This window comes from Colletotrichum higginsianum, chromosome 9 (assembly GCF_001672515.1).
Source record: "Colletotrichum higginsianum IMI 349063 chromosome 9, whole genome shotgun sequence".
NCBI lineage: Eukaryota > Fungi > Ascomycota > Sordariomycetes > Glomerellales > Glomerellaceae > Colletotrichum > Colletotrichum higginsianum.
Genome location: NC_030961.1, coordinates 1,242,771 through 1,265,394, shown reverse-complemented (window position 1 = coordinate 1,265,394; position 22,624 = coordinate 1,242,771). Strand labels below are relative to the sequence as shown.

Below are 22,624 nucleotides of genomic sequence, written 5' to 3'. Positions count from 1 at the left end.
AGGCTTTTTCAAACCCGACTGTGGGTGTCGCGTAGGAATGACGACAAAGAAAGGACTCGGTCGGAATGACGGTAGGCGAACTTTGTTCCTGGATGGTTCGGAAAGGGTTGAAGATTCGGGGATTGGAGTGTTCATGCGCCGGCCGGGGCGGACGGGGTATGTAATGGAGGGTGTGAGACACGCGCTGAGAGGGCCCGTGTGGTGGATCATGGATTACGTTTTGGGTGTAGGCACCCGCTGCAGTTTCAATCTGCAGGGGGCTGTGTCGGCTATCCAGTGATGTGGACAGAGAGAGTACTTTCGTAGATAGAACCTGGGGCCTGGAGGGTGCTTGGGGTAGGGGCATGCGGCCACATGGGCTGGCAAGTACATTCTGAATGGCTTCTCTTTCTTCAGGCATCAGCAACAACAATTCTCTATTGTTGTCGTTTGGTTCCGGTAGTTGCCCCAACCGCCACTCACTTGTTCTGCTTAATTCAAGGCAACATTTTCTTGGTTGTAAGATAGCGGCCATGCATCGGTCGCCCATTACATTCCCTAGCTATCCCGTTCCCCAAGCAGGGATCTGGAAAGTGCTGCCTTCTACATGCCACCCTGCTCGATACCGTCTATTGCAGTGGAAGGGCAGGTACTCATATGGATAGTGAAGTGTATCAATTTATCTATGGCTGATGATCCCCTTCGCTTAGCAGGTCGCAACTGATTCCACTTCGTGAGTAGTCATCGAATAACGTCCCCCTCCTTGTCGATCCCTACAAGACCCTCGAGAACGTCGCTGCCAAGTATCCCTACGACGCCGCCGATTGCCGATTTGGGCCGATCTCGCCACACTTCGTGAAACTTGAGAGTCTCGTCGCTCGATGCCACGACGATGGTCCCCTCCTTCGCCGTCCGGCTTCGTTTGTGCGCATTCGCTGGTCCTCTGGGGTACGGGATGGCACACAAGGCCCTGGGGCCGCCTGGCCATGCCACAGCGCTGACATTTCGGCAGGATGGCCAGCTGAACACGACTATGCGGTATGGGTGCTCTGTTTGCGCGTAGCCGTGGCTGTAACCGAACGTGGCCGCGATCTCGCGTTTCGTAGTAGACCAGATCAACGCAGTGACTTGGGCTCCTACAACAATCGTAGCCAAGGGTGTGTTCGTCCCGATGTGGAAGAAGCGAATGCACTTGTCGCCCAATCCGCCACCAGTCGCAACGAGCCCGTCTTGCCAGGGACAGAAGGCAATGGCCTTGATTGCGGCGTCATGCCTCCAGCAGTGAGTCTCCATCCCATGCCCGAATACACGGACATCTTGCCCAGAGGTATGAACCGCTCGTGGAATGCTTCCAGCAACGTCGGCCTCAGCCATTTCGCCGCCTGGGAGAGTGTGAGATGACGTCCCCTCACTTACTCGTCCTTCCCGTCGGCATGGTCCCGGGTCTTCGGGAGGTGGCGGGTCTATTTCAGACTTGTTACCGCCTTGCACCGAATTGTGACCTCTGCGAGCCATGATTGCGCTGCGCTTGGTAAATCGACTCTCCGTCATTCGTTCTATCTCGAAGTGACGGACTGTATTGTCGTTGCTCCCCGACATAAAACTTTGTCCGTTTGGTGACCAGACGAGGGCACAGATCTGCGAGGTATGGGCCGCAATCTTGGCTATCGGCGTGACCTTGCCAAGCCAAGTGTCCCTCGAGACTTCCCAAAGGCTGGGCCATTCGACTATGTACTGCAGGATGGTTCCCTGACTGTCGCCGACGAGCAGGTCTTCCGTCGGCACCAAGACGCCCGAATTAAAGGGGTTCTGAGATGGTCTTCTCGTCACGGTTGGCCGCTAGCTGACGCAATCGACTGGAAATGGGTGGTGAAACCAGAACCGCGGTAGAAATTCGTCAACGAAGGACAGAAGACCGAAGAAGCCGTCCTTTCTGCCAAAGGCGAGGATGGCTTTGCCGCCCTGTTTCGAGGAGAAAGACAAGGAGGTCAGGCCGTTTCGTCGCTGAAGCGGCGCGCGGTAGACGGGCTGGGGGTCGTACCACTCTGACCATCTATAGACCGTACTGCCCAAGGCAACGGCCAAGCATTGACAGGTCGGAGAGTATGCCAGCGGGGAGCGGTAGTAATCGTCCTCAAGCTCCGGGGCTTGGAGAACCCGGTAGGGTGCCGATGGCAGATTGGCCGCTTCCTCCACCTTGAGCGTTGGCCGAAGCCTTAACGGGGTGCCCGAGGATAGATGGCCTATTTGAAGGACTTTTGCCGTCTGGTCGATGTCGAGGGCGTCGGCGAGCCGCCCCTCGTGTTGGCTCTGGTCCTCCTCCTCTCGGGGCCGAGGCCCAAAAAAACGGGTGACTACTCGCCGGCCGGCTCTGGCGTCTTCCGGCGGCGTCTCCCGTTGAGGAAGGTGAAGAACGGACGAAAGGCCGATGGGGATGACGGGCACGACGGTCCCGGGGGGCGGCGAAGGAAGCGAAAGCGGCCGTGCCTTGAGTCGGATTTTGTCGGACAGGGGGGTGTCCACGTCTCGGTAAGGAATATAGCGATGCATGGCTCAGGAGAAGGTGGGAGTATCTAGGGACGGATGGATAGAGGGTGTAAGAAAAGGGTAGAGGAGGGAAACATGCTGCGGTTTACAAACAAGCCACACATCTGCAGTAGACCTGCTTGCAAGCATCGGTTCTTTCCTACATTATCTACCTAGGTACCTGAGTATTGAAGGGACAGGAAGTCGCGGTTGGAGTATGTGACTGCCCAGCCTTGCTACCTCTGGCAACCACGAACAGGGGCACACACGAGAACGAAAGCCTTGTTCTACAATCTGGCCAAGGCACAACATCGTTGTCCGCATTGTAGACATTGTAGACTGCGAAAACACTTACACGCATTGCGAGCCTGACTGATATGGATCTTTCGAGTATGAGCCAACGAAGTCATGAATAACGCAATTTGACGGGAAGTTTTCCAACCCGACATGAATCAAGGTCCCAAAATTGACCAAGTCTTGTTTGGGGACTCGTTGTCTTCTTCAGCGCGATGTAAGCACGATTCTCGGCCTTCGGATCCGTCTCATGGCCGCAGGCAATGCAGACAGACCACAACTACGACAGCCTTGACGTCGCAATCTGCACAAACGCAATTTTCGAATCTGCCAAGATGGGACGAGACCGTTCATGGCAGATTGTTCAGGCCTCGAGAAATTCATTGGGCCCATCGATGAAGTAAACGACTGTGTAAGAACGGTATTGAATCCAACCCCGGCCGTCGGTCTTGAATTCTACAATTAGACAAGTACCTAATTCAACTCTTGGTGCGAAGCAGCCGAGTACCCCCGAGGCTTCAAAGTCATTTCCTCGTCGCCCAGAAGCTTGGCCCTTGGGCTCGACTACTCCGGGTCCTGGTCAAACCTCGACAAGTGCCTGATCAGCGCCCTGCTTCTCGCACAAGCGATATTCTTCTTTAAAGAGTACTATCCGGCTGACTGCAAGGACTATGGGATACCACAAAATGCGGGGCTGCCCCCTGTTCTGTGGCGTCTTTCTCCATCTGATAGTTGTCGTTTACCACTTTTGTGGTCTCTTGGAAGGTTATCGGGTTGACATGCTACATCGGGTGGATGTCGACGTGGCGCCTGGCCAGGAGGTTCCACGTCCATCTGGTGGCTTGCACCTTCAGCAACTGACAGACGCTGAGGAGAGCAGTCCATGGCGCTTTGGTATGCGGCTGCCTGGGTGCAAGCTGTCGCGAGTCTCTGTGTAATGTCATGACGGCATACCGCCGCCACAGGCTTACAAGTTACCACCAGACGAGACCTCAAGAGCATCGACTTGCTTGCCATGTTTGCAACGGAAGAGTCGTTGAGATATGCTTTTTTGTCGGTGATGACCGTTATCACCCAATTCGTTTGTCTCATTTTCGTTTTTTGTCGAAAGCGTTGGGTACCTCGAAGGGTTCTACAGTCAGCAACATTATGGATTTCCGTTTGTCTCTGCCAGGGGTGTGGTGTGTTCTTTGTGGCTCCCTGGCCTGCATGCTGCCTTGGTTGGCGTAATGTCGACGGTTAAAGAGCTGGGAGCCCAGCACTCCGGAGGCTCCATTTCAGATTGACCTGAACTGTCAGACGGTGCATGTTGGCTTGAGTCTGGAAGCATCTTTGCGATGTTGAGATAGGGAGGACAGTCAGGCTAACTGAATTTGATTCGGTTTACAGAGATAAAACGTTGCTCATAGGTATGGATGCACGTGTCAGGTAGACAATTTAGTGGCTATCTAAGAAGGACCCAACAATGAAACCATCACCAGGCGTCATGCCTTGCGTAACTCGCTGGAAAAAGAGGCACGACGTTGGACAACGCCCGGCTCACCGGGAGCTCGGGCCACTGGCTAAAACGACATGCTTCCTTTGGCAGCTACCTAAGATATTCGGCATACCTTCTCCCCTAAGGTACGTACCCAGATTCCTACCTACCTAAGTATGTACCTACATATGTATCTGCGACTAGTGTCGCCAGGGGGGTTGATATTCGATGTCACTCTGTCAGTACCTAAACCCATAGAGACCTTCACCCCCCCCAGTGGTGGAGAATCCCTGCTTCCGCGCAATATGAGCGAACGCTTCCCAACTTTCCCTTTCTGCTTCAATGCCACCCAGAGAGCCCCCAGCGCCTTCACCCGGCCTATTCTCTGGACACCTAATCAACCCTGCAGGCCCTTGTATATATCTCTCTTTCTTGCTCGTTCCCCTCAGATCATCCCGCTCTCATAGAGGAGCACCCCTCGCATCCCCATGGAAAGCGTAAGCAATCAACCCTCTCCAGCACTTAACAAATCCCCAGCCGCATCGCAAGCTGACGATGACCGGCATAACAGCACGGCATAGCTCGCACAGCCCGGAAACCACGGACCGAAGCCCAGATCCAGTCCGACCTCGCCAAAATCGAGACCCTGCGCTCCGTCGAGGCCGCCCTCCTCCGCGCTGCACGCCCGTCCGCCGACACCGACACCGACACCCCCGACCTAGACCCCGCCGCCACCCTCGCCCTCACCACGAAGCTCCTGCGCCTGAACCCGGAGCACTACACGGCATGGAACGTCCGCAGGCGCTGCCTAACCTGTGGATCATTGTCAAAACCCTCGCCTGGGCCGTCGCCATCGGCGCCGCCCGCGAGTTCTTCAGCAGCATGCACTCCGCCTCCGTCCTCCGCCGCTGCGTTGCCGTCTTCCTCGGCCGCGACCCGGCCCGCCCAACCGTCCCCCGCGGGCCCGGGGAGTGGGAGGAGTGGTACAACAGTTGAGCACGCGAGCTCGATTGAAGATCGAGTCCGCGATGCGGCGGAGGGAGACAAGCCAGCAGGAGAACAAAAGGACGGAAAGGCCCACGCCACCGACGAGGTCGTCGCGACCCTCAAAAACGAGCTCAACTTCACCATCCCCCTCCTCCTCGAGTTCCCCAAGAGCTATTGGATCTGGAAATACCGCTCCTGGCTACTCCAGCAAGCTGTCGACCTCCTCCCGAGGCCATTGGCCCGCCGCGTGTGGCAAGAGGAACTCGGCCTCGTCTCCAAGATGCTGTCCAAGGACCGCCGCAACTTCCATGCCTGGGGCTACCGCCGGAAGGTGGTCGCCGTGCTGGAGAGCGCAGCCCTCGGCGGCGAGAGCCTGGTCGAGTCCGAGTTCGCGTACACGACCAGCATGATAAAGATGGACCTGTCTAACTTCTCGGCCTGGCACAGCCGCTCCAACCTGATGTCCCGCCTGCTGGAGGAGCGTGGCGCCGACGATGCGGTGCGGCAGAAGTTTTTGGAGGACGGTAAGAATACAAAAAAAGCCATTTCCGTTTTCCCGGTAGGGAGTGGGAGATCCTAGACTGACACGGTCCCAGAACTCGAACTCGTGCGCGAAGCACTGAACGTCGGACCGGAGGACCAGTCGCTCTGGTTCTACCACCGTTTCCTCGTCCAGGACATGACGGAAGCAGACGGCCGGTCCAAGATTGCACCCAATTTGTCACGGGACAAAAGGGCACGCTACGTGCGGTGCGAAATCGACGGCATCAAGGAGCTCTTGGAGGACTACGATGATATCGTGTGGATATACAAGGCGCTGCTGGACTACACAATAGCCCTGCCGAAACTGGAGGGGCGCGCCCCCGACAACGGAGAGGTTACAGACCTCGGGGCGTGGATGGCCGAGGTGCGCCGCTTAGACCCCATGCGCAACGGGCGCTGGGACGATCTCGAGAAGGAGTGCGGTCTGCTCTAGATGACGCACGTGGTACCATGATTTCAAGAGACGGGTGTGTTTCAGCACGAGCGAGCGGGTGCCGCAAAGGATAAAACGGCATTAATGAATTACAGCGACCATGCGCATACATGTACACGCCCTCTATGAAGCCAGCTCTTCGCACATTCCAGTCATGATATTATAGGTAGATATATATGCACAAAACTCAAGCGCTGCATTTGCCCTTGACGAGGCTGGCGTTCTCCCCCACCAGCCCGTCAAAGTAGGCCAGTAGCGTCTCAACGGGGATCATATCCATGAGGCCCAACGTCGGGTTGGACGATTTGAAAACCTGGCCGCTCCAGAGGACCCGCACGTACCAGCCGCTCTCCCCGGCACCGGCCCCCGGCGCAACTACAACAGACGTCGTGGCCGGCGCCGGCGGGTTCCCACCATCGACTGCCTTTTTTTTGTACAACTCAAACACGACCTCGGAGCCCATGCCGGGCCAGACCATGTGGTCAAGCTGCAGGATCGATAGCAGGCGGGAGACGGAGCCGTCGTGGGCGACGTTGTGAAAGTAGATCGTCTCGCTTTCCCCCTTGATAACAGCACGAAGATGTGCGGCGAGCTCGGCGATCCAGACGCCCCACGTCGCAACACTGGCGGCAAGAGAGTCAGGGGCGTCGCGATAGATCTGTGAGTACTCCCAGTGTCCTAGACGGTAGACGGCATCGACAAGATCCTGAGTGACGCAGGTGGTGCTGTTGACGCCGTCCACAAGCTTGCACGGCAAGGGCTTGTCGTGACACTGGCGCGCCGAAAGGTTGTCATAGTAGCGATCCAGAGAGGTGTGGAAGCCCCCATCATCGGCAGGAACGCCCGAGATGTCGTCGAGCGCTTCATACAGCGGGCCGGCGGCGGCAAGATGCTGTGCCCATGCGGCGTTCGAAGCGGACTTGATGCGGTTGAAGAGGGAGGCGCCGGCGGGGCAGGAGTACTGCGGCTCGAGGGAGTCAACGCCGGCGGCCTGGGTGCTGAGCTGAAGAGAGTCGGTGGTAGCCCACATGCCGTTGACGACCATGCCGGCGACCTGGCTGGTGATTTGATTGTTGGTGACGCGGTACTTGACCTTGCGGTGCCAATCGGGGGAGTTGACGGCGTCGCGGGAGGGAAGGAGGCCGAGGAGGTCGTGATAAACGCCGTAGAGGTCAGCACCGTGGAGCCACGAGTCGTCGAGGCCCTGGGCGGTGATCTGGGGGAACTGGCAGGTGCCGATCCAGCCCACGGGGACGAAGGGGTTAACGGGGGAGATGTAGACCTTCCAGTACATCTTTGCCGGCTTGTTGCGACTAGAGAAGGGCTCCCCATAGTAAAAGAGGCCCTGGTCATCGCAATTCCATTGGTACGGTTCCACGGGGAAGGCGTTGAGGACGTAAGGCGTGCGCTTATGGTGGCGATGGACCTAGAAGAGTGTCAGCGCTCAAGGGCCCTTTCAAGACAGAACGAGGCAGGCAAAACAAAACGTACTAGCTCCACGTATTTGAGTTCGTACTCGTCCGAAGGCTGTAAATACTCCGTCTTGCGCACATGGGGCATGTTGCACCAGTTGTACTGTCCGTACTTGTCGTCGGGGGTCTCAGAGGTGTCGTAAATAAAGCCCCAAACACCCTTGCTGTTTATGACGGCAGTGAGGTTGTTGACCTCGGTCTGCGCAGGCGCATGCCAGCTCAAGTCGATGTCACCGGTAGCATTCGCAGCACCGCCGCTCGACCCAGTGGTGCCGCCAGAGACAGCAAGGGCGGCTAGCAGAGTGAAACCTTTGGGGGCCATGACGTGCGGAAGGGCGAATTGAACGAGGGTGAGGAAGCTAGCGATGATGACGAGCGACTTGAAGCAGGCAAGCGGCGATCCAAGGGGCCTTCTCGGGAAGATGGTCGAGGAATCCATCCATTCTTATTGTTTCGTCTCTTCCGACGAGGGCAACTCTGCAAGCCCTGGTTGTGTCCCACGTGCCTCGACGGTGCAGGAAGAAGGAAATGAAGCTACGATGCCACTCCAGGGATCATCGGGCGTAGGAGGCCGGCCGGGGTCCCGAGATACGAAATGTGCTTGTTCGTATCGTAAAGGTAGGTAGGTAGGTAGGTAGGTAGGTGAGGAGGTAGGTAGGTACCTTGACTGATGAAAGTTGATGATTGGGGCACGAAATGGAAGACGACGTTGAAGCTTTGGTGGGGGCGCGTGCGCCACGTGCGGGAGGAAGTGTGCCGACTGGCTGGGGGCGACAGGGGAGGCTACAGGGGACCATTGCTCTAAACGGTCCCACCAGTACCTGCAGCACCTCTTGTTGACGTCTACCTAGGTAGGTAGGTAAGTGAGCACTCTATTCTCTCACCAAGTCTTTAGGGATTGTGTCAGAGAGCCAAGTGATCATCCACGTTTGCAATAATAAAATCAAGTCTAGTTTTCCTAACCTCCCCTCTTGTCGTCCTCTGCCTTCTTGATGTTCTCGACCATCCGGGCGTTCGCAGCCTTCTTCTCTTTGATGCACTCGCGTACCACGGCAAATGTGCAATACGGCGAATCATCGCTGTCCTCCAAAGGACCAAAGGCCTCAATGAGCCACTGGTCAAACAGCTTGTGGTTTCCCGGCTTTACCCAGTGGCCAGGGTACCAGCCGGCGAAGTTGGGCAGCGCTTTGACGCTGTATCGCTCCATTGGATGAGGCGGCTTGCTAGACATCTCGAGACAGTGTGTTTCGCAGCCTGGCTTTCGCGCATCTGCGGTCATGGACCACACTTCGGTCAAGATATGGTCGAGCATGACGGTCCGTGGCTTGTCGAGATCATCGTTTCCGTTGCGCATGGTGACGAAGACGTTGTGAGGCTCGGCGTCATTGTGTGCAATGCCCACGTGCATATGTCTGACGCAGCCGTCGATGAACTGCTTGAGGACCTCCATGCGGTTTTCCTTGGTGAGCTCCAAGCACACCTCACCATCCTTGGCCTGGTTCGACTCGTGGAAGATGATGGGTGCGCTGACATCCGGGACCAGTTGCTCGTACTTATCACGGTCGCACAGCTCGTCAATGGAATATCCGACAATGTGCTCCATGAGTATCAGGCCGACGGACATGGATTTGTTCTTGCCACGGGGGAGCGTCACAGCCCAGGTGCCGTAGTACTGCGCCGTAAGATGCGGATAGCCTGTCAACTTCTTCTGGTAGAGGTACTTGTACGCGTAACTCTCACAGCAGAGATCGCCGTCGGCCAGTTTGTGATTGCTGATCGGCGCACCATAGTCGCTCGGCCAGAACCTGGAATCATACACCTTGGCTACGATTCGAGTGCCTGGGCCTGGGACAGGCTCGTGGTCGCCCTCCCCAACGTTGACAGTCGAGGAAGCAGGGGGTGGCTTGATGACCTTGCAGAGAAGGACCTGCGCTCTTCCGTCAACACCGCCAGAGAGTGATTCGAGAATCTCGAGCTTCACTTGGGTCTCCGAACCGGGATTGAAGCCACGAAGGTGATATAATGGTGGTGGGGGCATTGCAGGGTATCGAGAGAGGCCATGGGGATTTGCAGGTGAATATTTCTTGAGGTCCAGTTGCTTGCCTGACCCATACTGAGCAATGTCGAAACGCGCGCTAGAAGACATGGCGATGGATGTGATGACAGTGATGGTGGTGGTGGCGATAGTGATGATGGTGATGGTGATGGGCAAAATAATGGCAGAAGAGTCAACAACCCGTCCAGGTAGACATCCAGGAAGATGAAGATGGATGAAAGACGGGTGAGTTCAGATTAGACGTCGGGTGTCCATGGTACTAAGATGGAGGCACCTTACTGGTAAATGGAAAAGGGCATGTACGGCTACCGACATGTCAACACCTTCTGATATCTGGCTAGGATATCTGGCTAGGTATCTACATAGGTTGATACACAAGCGTAGGTAGCTAAGGTATGTTGGACTCTTTGATAGTGAGTTTCCATTTGGCAATATTAACACTTCTTGCTCCAGTTCGCCCATAGCAGGCAATGTTTTCAATCATGTTTAACTACCTAATCCCTAAGTTACCTATAGGTAAAGTACCTAGGTAAAGGAAGAGTTCCTGATGCCTCTTCTCTACAAATCACGAAGTATGCGGCGCAAGTCGCGATTGGGCAGATTCAAAGAGAGCAACAGACAGAAAGGCGCAGCAGTTGTCCAAAGTAGAACTCAGTTGTTTGTACACACAGAAACTGAGACGTACTCCTGCAAAATTTCTGCATGGATCACGACTCAAGGTCACCGATGCAACTAACTTTCTGTTGGCTTCGTATGGTTAATTCTGTTTGGCTCAGAGAACATAACCTTTCCTCATACCTGGTTCTTTAGTGCCTTAACTACCTGGGAACTAGTCTTCGTCTGTGTCCGAAAAGAAGACACCTGCGGTATTGATTACCTGCAAATATGAGATGACATATGCCTTCAACGCATTGCAGGTTTTTCTATCTTAAGCCAATGAGATTTCTAAGCAATATCTGAAATTATCTAGGTCTACCTAGGGCGACATCATGTATACTTTGCTGGTAGGCTGAGGGGAATGGCCTGAGTGTGTGTGTGTGTGTGTGTGTGTACACGGCTTGTTTTGTTATCCGCTGGATGCCTACCTAAGGTATGTCTTGATCGAAGGGGATCAACGAAGCCCGAAAATAGCGACGCTCACATGACGCACACAGGGACCTCCCCCCCCCCCCCCCCCCTTTTTTGTTTTTAATTAAATCTTCTCACAGGCCTGAGAACTTGCGAGTGAGAAGAACGGCTTAGGGAAAGCAGTCTGAGCAGGGGAGTTCGGACGACGAGGGGTAAATTCGGACTACGGAGTACCTACCGGGCGAAGCCCACCGTGCAATGGGCCAAGCAGCACATCAAGGACGCCTACAAGACCTCAAGGGCACGGAAGGGCACTGCAAGCTCTGGATTCGTGACCAGTAACGTCTCCGCCGTGATTGGCAAGTTCTTCTACAACATCTAGATACGCCAACCCCTATCTCTGCCATGCAGAGACAACAGCCCCGACAATGTCCCGCCCCTTGGTGATGGCGATCTCATGCCCGCCCTTGAGGACCACGACCTCGACGGCGTCCTCCCCGAGCACCGCCTCGGCATCCCACACCGTCTCGCCCGGCACCACGATATCGTCCCTGTCCCCGAGAACGAACAGCACCCGCCCCTTCCTCAGCCCGGGCTCCGCGCCGCTCCTCCGCGCCTGGAGCGCCTCCGCGAGGTCCCTCCACTCCTCGCCCCCGCGGTCATAGAGAGGTGCGTGCCGGATCGTGCTCATGTAGCTTTTCACGTACCCCGGGTGCGTCTGCGCCTGCCACCGCACGACGTCGCCGATGCGTCTCCCACCCACGAGCCTCAGGTCGTCCCACTCCGCCGCCATGTCGTTGTTGTCGTCATCGACGGTCTCCTTTTCGGGGACGTCCCCCCCGGTCCCGGGGTCTGCGGGCGTGATCCTCCGCGCGACGAGCCACCGGCGCACGGGCTCGGGGATCCAGGCGGCGCTGTACAGCAGGCGGCTCCGCCACCCGACGTGGGCGGCGGAGCGGACGAGCCCGCCGGGGGCGACGAGGGTGAGGGACTTGACAAGGTGCGGGTGCGACGAGGCGAAGGCGGCGGCGATGGCACCGCCGAGGGAGTAGCCCAGCAGGTGGAAGGCGTCGTTGCCGGTCCAGCCCGGCAGGGCAGAGGAGGCCAAGGCGAGGAGAACCTGGGTTGTGTAGAGGCGGGCGTCGTGGGGGATGTCGAGGGGCGCGTCCGAGTAGCCGCGGCCGAAGAAGTCTGGCGGTGTCAGATGGTGTTCATTGTGACGGGGGGATCGAGTGTGAGATGGCAGAAGGAGAGTGGGAGGAGGAGAGCGAGATACGGCATGATACTCAGCGACAAGAGATGCAGACTTCCGTGATTGAACGGCAAATATTATCGTCTCCTCTCGCGAATGACCACTGCACCATCCCGTCCAAGCGACGACCAACCAGCCAGCATGAAGCAAAATAAACAAAAAAAAAGGAAAAAGGAGCAGCCAGATGAAGCTGGCGCGGACGGACTCACCAAAAGTCATGACCCTCCACCCCCTCTCGATAAACTCCTCGGCGACGCCCCCCAGCGCGAGGCACGGCGTGCCGATGCCGTGCAGCAGCAGGACCCTCTCCTCAGCGTCCTCGGGTCCGAACTCGTAGATGCGCAGGTTCCCGTAGGCCGTGGCGACGTCCCGGGCCCCCGGCAGCGCGTCGGGCGGGTACGGCAGCTCGTCGCGGGCGAGCGTCGAGAGGGTGGGCAGGACGGTCCATTTCGGCGACGGTGCCGTCTTGCGGCGGTCGTTGGCCGGGCGCGGGGCGGCAACGGCGGCAGCGGCGAATGGTGACACGGGAGAGGCTGTATGGGGGGAGGTGAGGAGGAGGTAGGCCGTTGCCGCCGCTACCGCTGCCGCCGCGGCCGCCAAGCCGAGGCCGAGGTGCTGGGATTCTAATATCCTATCCCTCATTTTTATTTTTTCTTTTATGATTCTTTCCCCTCCTCAACCGCGCGGGCTAGAGTTGTTTTCGTGCTACGTGCGGTGGCTGATGATGCGGTGCTACAGGACTGGCCAAGCATAGGGTTTTCCCCCCTTTGGTCTTTTTTCCTTTTTTTTTTCGTTGGTCTTTTTGGCGGGAAAACTCACGTTGCGAAAGGTTGACATCCTCGGGTTCGGGATGTGCGGTTGTGGTTGTGTTTGTGCGGGCGTTGCGCCGGGGGGTGCGACGGAGGTGATCCTCGTCGGCATCGCACGGGGGCCGGGAGCAGGGGCATCACCCGAGTGGTACCGAGGTACATTTTTGGAGGTATTACCACGCGTTGCGAAGGACTGCGCATAGATAATGTGATAGCTCCTACGGGCTGATCATGGTATCGTTTGGTTGAGTCTTGATATTGCCGCGCCTCTGAGAACTATTGGGCTCTTTCAAACCACCCCGACAATTTCCCTCTGGGGATCGTCGTCGGCGTCGCCGCGATACGTCCTCGTCGCCCTCCGAGGGGGTGACGGTGACGTCGCAAAAGTGGCCGGCGGGTGCTCGCTGTGACCTGTTACTCTGACTTACTTCCCCATCCCCGCCGTGGGTATGCTTGGACGGACTTGGGCGGGCGGGGGCCCGGCCCCTACCAATGTTTCTGTTTAGTGGGATTCGAACAATGCCATATATTTAGGAGTCGGGACTCGGGGACTGGCCCTCGACAATGTGCCGGGCAGTGGGAGGGGTTCGGGTTCTGGTTGGCAAGGGGAAATGTAGAATCCCGGGGGCCGGGAGTGTCACTATTCTCTACACTACACACTTAGCTGCATAGGGGAATGGCGGGCGGCGGTATGAAGAAGTTTCTGCACTGCGAATGTCCACCGAGTCCCGGATAGCATAAAGCAGTGGTGAACAGTCACTGGTCAGTCACCCAGAGAGCAGGTTCCCTCCCTCCATCCCTCCCTCCGGGTCGAGTCGCATCGACTGGAGGGCGGAGCGGAGTATCACTCGCCAGCGCGATGCCCAGTAACTCCAGGCCGCAAGCCAGTCGGTGACAACCCGTCCGTTCATAGACCGCCAAGCACAGCCAGCACTGTGTCATTTGGCAGGCCGATCCACTTACCAACCAGTGACTACTTATCACGACGGCTTAGGTGGCATGGAGACATGCGCTTGCAAAGTTGCTTGCCATGCAAGGCCATGCGCACCAGCCAGTGCTGCCGGCTTGCCCGTCTGCGCTGGTTTGTTTGCTAGTGGGCTTGGGGCTTCTCTCAGTCACACTCAGTCTCGTACTTCTCGCACCGCGCGACGCTTCTTTGCTTCTTTTCCTCATTCCTTTCCACGGGCGTCCGGTCTCTGCAGACTTACAGTACCTAAGTTAATTAAGCTCTCTGCGGCGACCGCCAGGCCAGGTGGCTCAGCAACCCAGAGCCGGCCAGCCTTGTTAGCTCTTCCTAGCTCCGAGCTTTGGTCCCCTCGTTGTCTCTCTTTTGTCTTGCTTCTCCAACTTCCCCCAGCCACAGGCCCTCCTTAGGAAAGGAGGGGGAAGTGTCCAAGGGGAGGGGAGGACGGGAACGGTGGTCGGTGGGTGAGGCGGTGGTCGAGGCTTTCTCCACCGGTGAGACTCAGGCGGCAGATCACAGAACCCCGGAGAGGAGAGAAAGAGACACTTGGGGGGAGAAAAGGGTGGTGATTGGTGAGACAGCGAGGGAGATGGATAACCCCCCCCCCCCCCCCCGGCCGCCGCAACAGGCGACGCACAAACCGCCCGTGTCTCGATCGAAGCTGGCACAAGGCGTGCGCCTTGGTCCAACCTTGATGGCAGAATGGCGGTGTGGCAGTGAAGAAGCGAACAAGTGAAGAAGAGGAGGGCCCCTCCCCATGCCACTATGTTGGTCCGCCGCCGCCGCCGCCGCCCCCGCTCGGCGTGTGGCTTTCGTCGTCCTCTGCCGACGCATATGTGAATGGGCAGGCGGCAGTCACAGATCCCATTCATCGTCGAAGCATGGCCCATCAGATTTCGTGGGGTGAACCTTCTTGTGCGACAGTGCCATCCCAGCGGCCAACAGCGACAGCGACTCCGGCGCCACCACCCACCCACACCCACCCACACACACGGGCACAAACCCGCACACGGTACGGCTACGCATGCGAGTTTCAAGCGAGCGTCTGTACCGTGTACCTGTATGTGTGTGTGTGTGTGTGTGTGTGTGTGTGTGTGTGTGTAAGTATGTATGTGAGAAGGTTGGTAGCCGATGAGCGAAGGCACCGCCGACGGGGCTGGAACTTGGAAGGGCTGGTCCAGAGGATGGAAACAAAAGAAGCTTGTCTAACTAGTCGTCGAAAAAAAAGGCTTCCCTCCCTCCAAGAGAGCTTCGGCCCTCTCCCTGGTGTAGGGCTTCGAGAGGGGATTGGATACACCAGCAGGAACTGTGTGAAAGCCAGCGTGCGTTGAACTCAAATATGACAATGGTCCGGCTCCCCCACTCCTCCAACTCCCCTTTCCCGTGTGCCCGCTGGCAGAGGGATGTTGGCTCGCTTGCCTTGCTGCAGGCAATTGGGCTGTGTGAGCTCCTTCGCAAGGGCACAACCTGGCAGAAGAACACCAAGGATGGCTGCCAATCATGCCTCGATCGGGACAATCATGTGCTGGAGGGAGAGCTTAGAGGGGGGAAGGGCCCTCGGCCTCTCCAGGGACCGGCGAATCCAGGAACCCTGAGCCCAAGACCGGTTGGCTGTGGTGGTCGCTGCAGAATGCAATGTACACATCGTCGTCAGTGTAGATATTCGTACGAAGTACGGATACAGAGATCTCACTGCTCTGTCTCTATACAAGCACCGAATTGGCTCGGAGAGCCGACTGGACCACCAAAATAGCAGCTCTCTTCCTTACCGTCTGGTCCTAGGCGCCGGAGCCGAGCCATTGACGAGCGGCATGGGATTTGAAATGGGTTTCTTCGTGGCATACCCGTCACTGAAAGAAAGAATGGACGAAATAACCAACCTTTCGTCGGAGGCGTGAGGCAACGAGTCGAATGAATGGGCTGAGTGAGTGACGAAGTGACGGATTGGACGTGGGGCGACAGACCCCTCCTTTGGCCAGCCCGGGTTCTCCTCCAGCTCCACTGTAGTGATCACGAAGTCACCGTCAGCTGTCTCATCGTGGTTTCCCATCTTCCATGGGCCCCCAGCCGTGCCCTGGCGCCGATTCACCTGGCACTTTCAGGCAGATTGCCTCGCCTCCGCAGCAGCTTCACCAGCTTGGCCAGCCCGACCCAGCTTTCTCAGCCATCGGCCCGGGGTGGAAAGAAAGCTTGTACTTGCCTATTCGTAGTGCACGATTACAGGTATACTACGCTATGTGTCACTGTACCGCTGTGCCACAATAATGGGGAGGGACTCGGTCTCAAAGGAGACAAGGAGAGACCCAGGGATCTGCCCTGCGGCGAGTGGTCGCTGATGTACGGTCTCTCTCGCTGCGCAGGAGGCCCGTTCGCCCTCCATGCCTACCTGTACGCGGTGGAAGGTCGGACACCGCAGCGAATCCCACGCCTCGTCCAAGGAAAGACGTTGCCGATGTACAGTATGTTACTCTAGGCACTAACTTCCAAGAGGACAGAACAAGATTCGATCTAGAAGGCGTTGGCGCTCTTGCTGCGCGGCTGGAAGGGAAGCTGGCCACGACGGATGGGCGATAGAGTTCCCGATGCGTAGGAGGGCATGTCGAGGCTAAACTCTGGAATGTCACGCCCGCAGTGCGCCGGCCGGCAGTCGGACGTTGGCCATCCTCTTTTGGCTCTCTTGGCTCTTCTCCGATGGGGACGCGGCATTTCGTGTGTTGGGTACTGAGAATCAGAACGGGGATGCCAAGTTGAGAGGAAGGATGCGCCGATAAACAGCCCTGGTTGCCGCATCATGGCATGTTCATCGTTTGGCCACTGACGGATAATGCTGGAAGGGGAGGGGCAAATTGTGTCGGAGGTGCGAGTGACGATGTTGGGGGCCCTTCACTGAGATCTGCGTGGGTGGTAAGAGAGGGCGCAAACCAGGTTGTATGAGATTGAGTCGAGAATGAGGTAGTGACTGAGCGACTGAGTGACAGACTCCCGGGCGAGTGACTGACTGGCAGGGCAGGGTGACATTTTGCAGAAGCTCCGCTGTTAGTGCCCAGAAGAACGAGCCTGGGTACAGAAGTACGTACTTTCGCCCTGTGTGTATGCCTCTGCGACTGGTGGTGGTCTGTCTGTGGACGTGGACGAGGGTGGAGTGTGTGTGTGTGGGCTTTCTTGACGGGCGGTCTGCAGATGGCAGGCGCACACTGTGAGGCGGTTTTTGCCTAAGGCGCCAGGCACTAGAAGCACCTGGGACGTCTGGTCGAGCGTGCCAGCCGCCACGTTTCCGAGTCCAGGCCACGCCCACAGGTGGAAGGCCCCAGGTTATTTCTCATGGGTGCTGTTTTCTTTCCTTTTCGGAGCCCGAGCCAGGGTCTAGCAGCCAGTCATAGCGGCAGCCAGGCCCACCCAGTGCCTGAATGTCAGTGTGGCTCATAGCCTTGTGCTTGCCAGTAAAGGGGGACGAGAGGGCACCACTGCCTCCTTGTTCGTTATGCAGCCCCAGGCTCTAACCACCTGCATCAGTGCCTTTTCACTTTTGTGTACGGATACTTCCTCCCATATACCTACCTAGAACATACTTGTATTGCTTCACACTGTATGAATGAGTACGTACCCAAGGTGAGATCCTTAACAGTATTGGGGTTGTGGGATAGCTTCTGCTGCAACGCATCAAGACAGTACGCACAGTGTGGGCACATGTCGACAGCGCTTGCTTGAGGTTGTGACTGGCCATCGTACACTACCAGGTACCTGCACTAGGTACCTCACCTACATCTCTGTACTGGCTCTCCTCGATTGTCTCCTTTGCCGCCGTCGCCGTCGCTGTCGCCGTCGCCGCTGTGCAGATGAACAGCATATGCGCGGGTGGTCCGTTGCACTGTCGCAGCCAAGCTCGTCTCCTGTTCAGGTTTGCCGCCGCCGCCGCCCAGTCAGCAGCGCCGACAGTACATCGCATTGTTGTTGTTGTTCCCCTGCTCTCGGCCAATCCCAGGCCTGGCTCACTTGTTCCCAAAGGTTGGGATTCGGGCGGACCAGGGGTCCCCCAGCGGCCAGACGAGAGGGTCGAGAGGGTTTCACTTTGGATTGAGGCAGACAGCGACACACTGTGGGTGGACGACATGAAGCCAGCCGAGTGTGAGGGCCTCGCAGCGTGGGAAGAAGTCTCCAGCCAGCATGGAATGGGAAACACTAGGCTGGGTTTCCAGTGTTTCTGAACATCAGACTGTGCCAGTTAGATGCCCCTGTGGTAGCATTTGGGGCGTCTTGGGACGGGACACTTCGCAGAGAGCTTGCTATAGAGCTCGCGATAGAGCTTGTGATGGAGCGCGATGGAAGCCCGATGTGATGGTGCTTTGCATCTTGGACTGCGTCAGCCCAAAAGCATCCTGACAAGTTTGCCGAACCTCGACTCATCGGCGACGAGATCGGGTCTCCGCCCCACACAGGCAGGCAGACACTTTTCGGCTGGTGTCGCCTGTAATTCCGGACAAGACGAAGACGGCTTCTGTCCACGGGGGAATGAAGAACAAGAAAAAGAAGAAGCCGAGGTGATGAAGCGACGAAGAAGAAAGGGACACTGAGAGGGAAGAGTCAAGACCCAAGAGCGAAGAGCGAAGACCGGATGAGGGCAAGACACGCCGTTGGTCGGACCACGGCTCAGGACCGAGACAGACCAAAAGGCGCAGGCAAGCAAGCCAGCAGAGCAGAGGTCAGTTGATCACAGATGACAAAGAAAGGAGAGACATCTCGATGCCAAAAGAGAGGAGAAAAGAGTGGGATAGGAGGAGCAGGACCTGGACGTGGATCGGACAGGCGTCGGTGACAGGCAAGCCCTCGGGATGAGGGCCGAAAGAGTCAATACGGCAAAGGTGGTAGCAGTGGCAGTAACAGTGGCAGTGATGAAGGAGACCCGTCCCCGTATCATACTCTCGTCTCTAATCTCGCTCTGTTCCCCGTACCGCAGCAATATTATTGAACATGCTCCTGTTTTGATTCTCCGTCACGCTCGGTCGCACTGGGGTTCTGGAATGGTAGATGTGGGCAGCTAATCTCTTGGGAGGCCGCAAGCGGTGCCAGAAGAGACGGTACTGTTTAGTGGACAGTGAACAATAACAAGCCACGGGCGGCGGCAACTCACATACACACACTCTCTCTCTGTGTCCCAAGAGGCTTCGAAGCACCACAGTGAAGAACAAGGGGGATACAGTGCGTCATGTTGCGGGCAGACTCAGTACCTGCATGCCACGCTTCAGCTCGCCCTGCGTCGAGGTCCCAACCTGAGATGCCTGGGAAGAGGATACGAGTGACTTTAAGAGCGAGAGTGAGGGGGAGTGAGAATGGACAACGAGCAGCGAGCAGGTCAAGCGTGAGAGTGAAAGTGCAGGAGGACCAAGCTGTCTGCACTCTGCCAGGCACACCCAGTGCGTCTACTGCAACTGCCTCAGGGTCTTAATCGTCAAGAGTTGACAGGCATACCTGGGCTGGCGGGGGACACGCAACTCATCGGTTCCCACATCCTCCCTTTCCGCCCGCGCTCTCTCTCTCTCTCTCTACTTCGCCGCCCACCACGCCAACTCACTGTGTCTCTCATCCAAATACAGCCAGATGAAGACCCCACTGATACACATTTGTACAGTGTGTTGTAGGCCGCACTGGGAGGATTGACGGCAGCCGGCGCCACGCCCTAAATTTACACCAGCACCACCAGGATACGCTAGACCTAGGCGGCTTTAGCTCGAGATCTGCCAGCCAATGGAAAGCCGGTGGCGAACTCGCACATGGCGTCAAGGAGTGGGACCACAGTGTTCTTCGACAAAGCACTGTCCCCTCTGATCATCTCCAATACTCCCATTGGGCAACTGTGGGTCCACAATATCCCCCCACCGCATCCCTTCCCTTCCCTCTCCTTGCCCTCCGTGCCCTCCTCGCTCCTCTCGCCTGCCCGCTCACATTTCCACCGTCCCTCCCACTTCCCACACTCACTGCCCTGCTCGAACCAACAAAACCATCGCCTTCTCCGGATTCCTCCCTTCCGATACTTTTCAACAACTCTCCCCCCTCTGTCCACACGTATCTTATTTCCCACACACGCACCCTCACCTTCATCCACACACATACACACACACACACAAAACGCTCCAAACGATCATACACTAAGCAACCATTAAAAAAAGGAAAAGCATTGCTTTATTTCTTTCTACGACTTTTACCGCTGTATCTACGCAGCCGCACACACTTTCAAACCCCCTCGCACAACGTCGTCGACTCGGCCGGTCCTATTGTTTCATAACCGCAATAATACCGCAAAGCTCGGCTCGCATACACCAAGGATTGACTACCTACCACACATCCGCCACACTGCCTTCTCCAACCAACAAGACGGCACACCTTCAACCTCCAACATCGACATAACCACGACACCGATATCTTCACCCGACACATCATAGATAATGTCTTCATACTACCAGTTCAACCACCACCAGGCGCATCCCACCCCGGCCGTTCCCGGCGCATCCCACAACCACCATGGCGGTCGCAATCGCAGAGCCCCTAGGCTTTCCGTCTCCCAGAACCAGCATAAGCAGTTTCGCGGTGTACGCAGCATGAAGGAGCTGACTGAGTCTGCCACTATCAACGCTTTTCGCACAAAGTTCGAGGCTGGCCGCTCCTTCGACCTCGAGGATGACATGGAGTTCTGCCCCGGCTTGTTGACCGACAGCGACGTAAGTATCTCGGAGCCCTGGATCCATCTTACATGATCCGGTGACTAATCCCTGACGCCCGCTGCAGATGAACTCCATCCACAGCTCTTCCGAGCGTTCCTCCTTGGCGAGCAACTCTCCCGAGTCGTCTCCGACCCAACAGCCCCAGACCGTTGCTCCCGGCTTCTCCCTCAACTCGTCTTCTCCCGCCTTCATCCCTCCCGCGTACCAGCAGTCCAGCCTGAAGCTTCACCAGCCTTCTGCCACCCGCGCCCGCAATGCCATTCCTATCGTCAACCCGGCTACCGGCATCACTATGTCGAGCCCGCCGCCTTCGGTGTCCCCTGCCAGGATGCAGCAGGGCATCCGCAGATGGTGAGGCGCCGATTCCGCTCTCACACCAGAGGGCCGGGGTTGTGCGCTTGCCATCTGCTGATGCGTGCTGATGTGCAAAATCCTGCTCATTCGGCTTTTCTGGCCGATCATCTTGGCAGGCACCGAACAAAAAAAAAAAACAGACAAAAAAAACAGACGACGAAATGGCATCGATGATTTTCTTTTGCGGACTGGGTACCTCAAGGCTTTGGCGAAGATGGCCGGCGCGGTCTGGTCATTACGCTGGCTCAAACGACATTCCTCTCTTGTATAAACAACCTCACCCGACATACCCTTGTTTTAACCGACAAAATTCCTTCGAGGCTCTTCCCGGCGCGACATGAGAAGTTATCGATACCAGTCTCATCATCTTTATTTTTTTGGATGTTTCGATCACAAAAAATCGACAAAAATCTTTCGGTGTTCTGACCTCGCAAGATGAGGCTGGACCTGCACGAATGGCGTTCCACACGGACGGTTTTGCATTTTCACGACATTGCATCGGTGTGTCAACACCACGGCGGAGTTCTCGGATATAATTAATTCTCGGCATCTTATTTTTCACGGACAGCGGGACGACTTTTGGTTTTCCAAGATGATTCAAAATTTCAGTTGCTCATCATGGTGCTCGACGGGTCACGAAGTCATATCGAAAAAGATTATCTCGACATATAGAATGAGTGTCTTTTCAGCAACTTATTCGGAGCGGGGGGGCATCGGGTGTTTCTGTTATGGGCTCACATGGGAAATATCAAACGGGTGGTGGCGGGCAAAGACATGCGTTGCTCTTGTTTTGCGACAAATCTCCAAAGCTTGGAAACGGGGGTCCTGGGAAATACCTTTTTGGGAAAGGTGGAGTTGGTCATGATTTTAGGTGCGGTCTGCTGGCGAGCCTCTGCATTGTTGTTGCCTGTTGGTTTGAGCGATGCGGACGGAAACACGCGCGCAGTCTTTTGGAACTCCTTGTGCCTCTTCTCTTATTTTTCACTATTCGATGATGGACTATATCTCAACATTTCTCGCTCCTGGGAGGGGCTTCTTCATGGGTCTTGCATCTCTGGACGCTGGGAAGCGATGTGTGGTGGGGTTCACCTTGCCTGGGCACTTTTCGCGAGCATCTCAGAAGAGTTGTGTGTTTCTGGGAAGCGGTATGAGACGATAAATGGCTCTGGTGGTTTCTGGGACGGAGAACGGGATACCTTTTGGGGTTGTACAGGAAACGCTCAAGACGTGAAAGGTGTTCAAGGGGGTCGGGCCACTCAGGACCGATCTTGTGGCGCGAAGCCAGCAAGGCGCAATGCAATATACGATATGTTCATCTTAACATCGGTGTTGACTTTGGTGACGGTTGGGGCATGATGAGGCAGGCGCTGGTGAATGCCGAGCAGGATTCAATGGTCAGATGCTTCCGTCTGAACCATGAATGAACGACTCCGCCTCGCTGGCGGTGGGCTATTGATAACGAGTAATCTAAAGGGGTGATGATGGTATGAGCAATAAGTGTATGTATGCCAGGATTTTCCCCGGCGGTGCACGCCTACAAGCGTTCGTTCCCGTTCTGCTAATGGCATGCATGCCATGCCATGCCATGCAGATACCATAAGACGTCTAATTTTATGGTGAGTGTGTAGGACGTCGCCGGACTAGATCTCGGGACCGCGACGTCGTCGAAGCTTCGCCCTTTGTTCGTCGAGGGG

General features: G+C 56.6%; 7 protein-coding genes across 7 annotated transcripts; 3 read left to right on the top strand and 4 right to left on the bottom strand.

Annotated features, from left to right (window-relative positions):
* Window positions 1-720: 720 nt before the first annotated feature.
* On the bottom strand, window positions 721-2,529 carry CH63R_12628 (WD repeat domain-containing protein; the record flags this gene model as incomplete). The annotated part of the gene is made up of 2 exons (XM_018307602.1): window positions 721-1,788; window positions 1,828-2,529. The coding sequence occupies 2 exons, from the start codon at window positions 2,527-2,529 to the stop codon at window positions 721-723; spliced, it is 1,770 nt and encodes a 589-aa protein (XP_018152019.1).
* A 2,235-nt stretch (window positions 2,530-4,764) lies between these two features.
* CH63R_12627 (Geranylgeranyl transferase type-2 subunit alpha) lies at window positions 4,765-6,239 on the top strand (the record flags this gene model as incomplete). The annotated part of the gene is made up of 3 exons (XM_018307601.1): window positions 4,765-4,773; window positions 4,848-5,787; window positions 5,860-6,239. 3 exons carry the CDS (start codon window positions 4,765-4,767, stop codon window positions 6,237-6,239), a joined length of 1,329 nt encoding a protein of 442 aa, XP_018152018.1.
* A 187-nt stretch (window positions 6,240-6,426) lies between these two features.
* On the bottom strand, window positions 6,427-8,033 carry CH63R_12626 (Histidine acid phosphatase; the record flags this gene model as incomplete). Its single annotated transcript, XM_018307600.1, has 2 exons — window positions 6,427-7,665; window positions 7,731-8,033. The coding sequence occupies 2 exons, from the start codon at window positions 8,031-8,033 to the stop codon at window positions 6,427-6,429; spliced, it is 1,542 nt and encodes a 513-aa protein (XP_018152017.1).
* A 636-nt stretch (window positions 8,034-8,669) lies between these two features.
* On the bottom strand, window positions 8,670-9,857 carry CH63R_12625 (uncharacterized protein; the record flags this gene model as incomplete). The annotated part of the gene is made up of 1 exon (XM_018307599.1): window positions 8,670-9,857. The coding sequence occupies one exon, from the start codon at window positions 9,855-9,857 to the stop codon at window positions 8,670-8,672; it is 1,188 nt and encodes a 395-aa protein (XP_018152016.1).
* Window positions 9,858-11,229: 1,372 nt separating this feature from the next.
* Window positions 11,230-12,729, bottom strand: CH63R_12624 (Alpha beta hydrolase family; the record flags this gene model as incomplete). The annotated part of the gene is made up of 2 exons (XM_018307598.1): window positions 11,230-12,026; window positions 12,297-12,729. The coding sequence occupies 2 exons, from the start codon at window positions 12,727-12,729 to the stop codon at window positions 11,230-11,232; spliced, it is 1,230 nt and encodes a 409-aa protein (XP_018152015.1).
* A 4,723-nt stretch (window positions 12,730-17,452) lies between these two features.
* CH63R_12623 (uncharacterized protein) lies at window positions 17,453-18,065 on the top strand (the record flags this gene model as incomplete). The annotated part of the gene is made up of 2 exons (XM_018307597.1): window positions 17,453-17,456; window positions 17,611-18,065. 2 exons carry the CDS (start codon window positions 17,453-17,455, stop codon window positions 18,063-18,065), a joined length of 459 nt encoding a protein of 152 aa, XP_018152014.1.
* A 2,235-nt stretch (window positions 18,066-20,300) lies between these two features.
* CH63R_12622 (uncharacterized protein) lies at window positions 20,301-20,931 on the top strand (the record flags this gene model as incomplete). The annotated part of the gene is made up of 2 exons (XM_018307596.1): window positions 20,301-20,573; window positions 20,641-20,931. The coding sequence occupies 2 exons, from the start codon at window positions 20,301-20,303 to the stop codon at window positions 20,929-20,931; spliced, it is 564 nt and encodes a 187-aa protein (XP_018152013.1).
* Window positions 20,932-22,624: the final 1,693 nt, after the last annotated feature.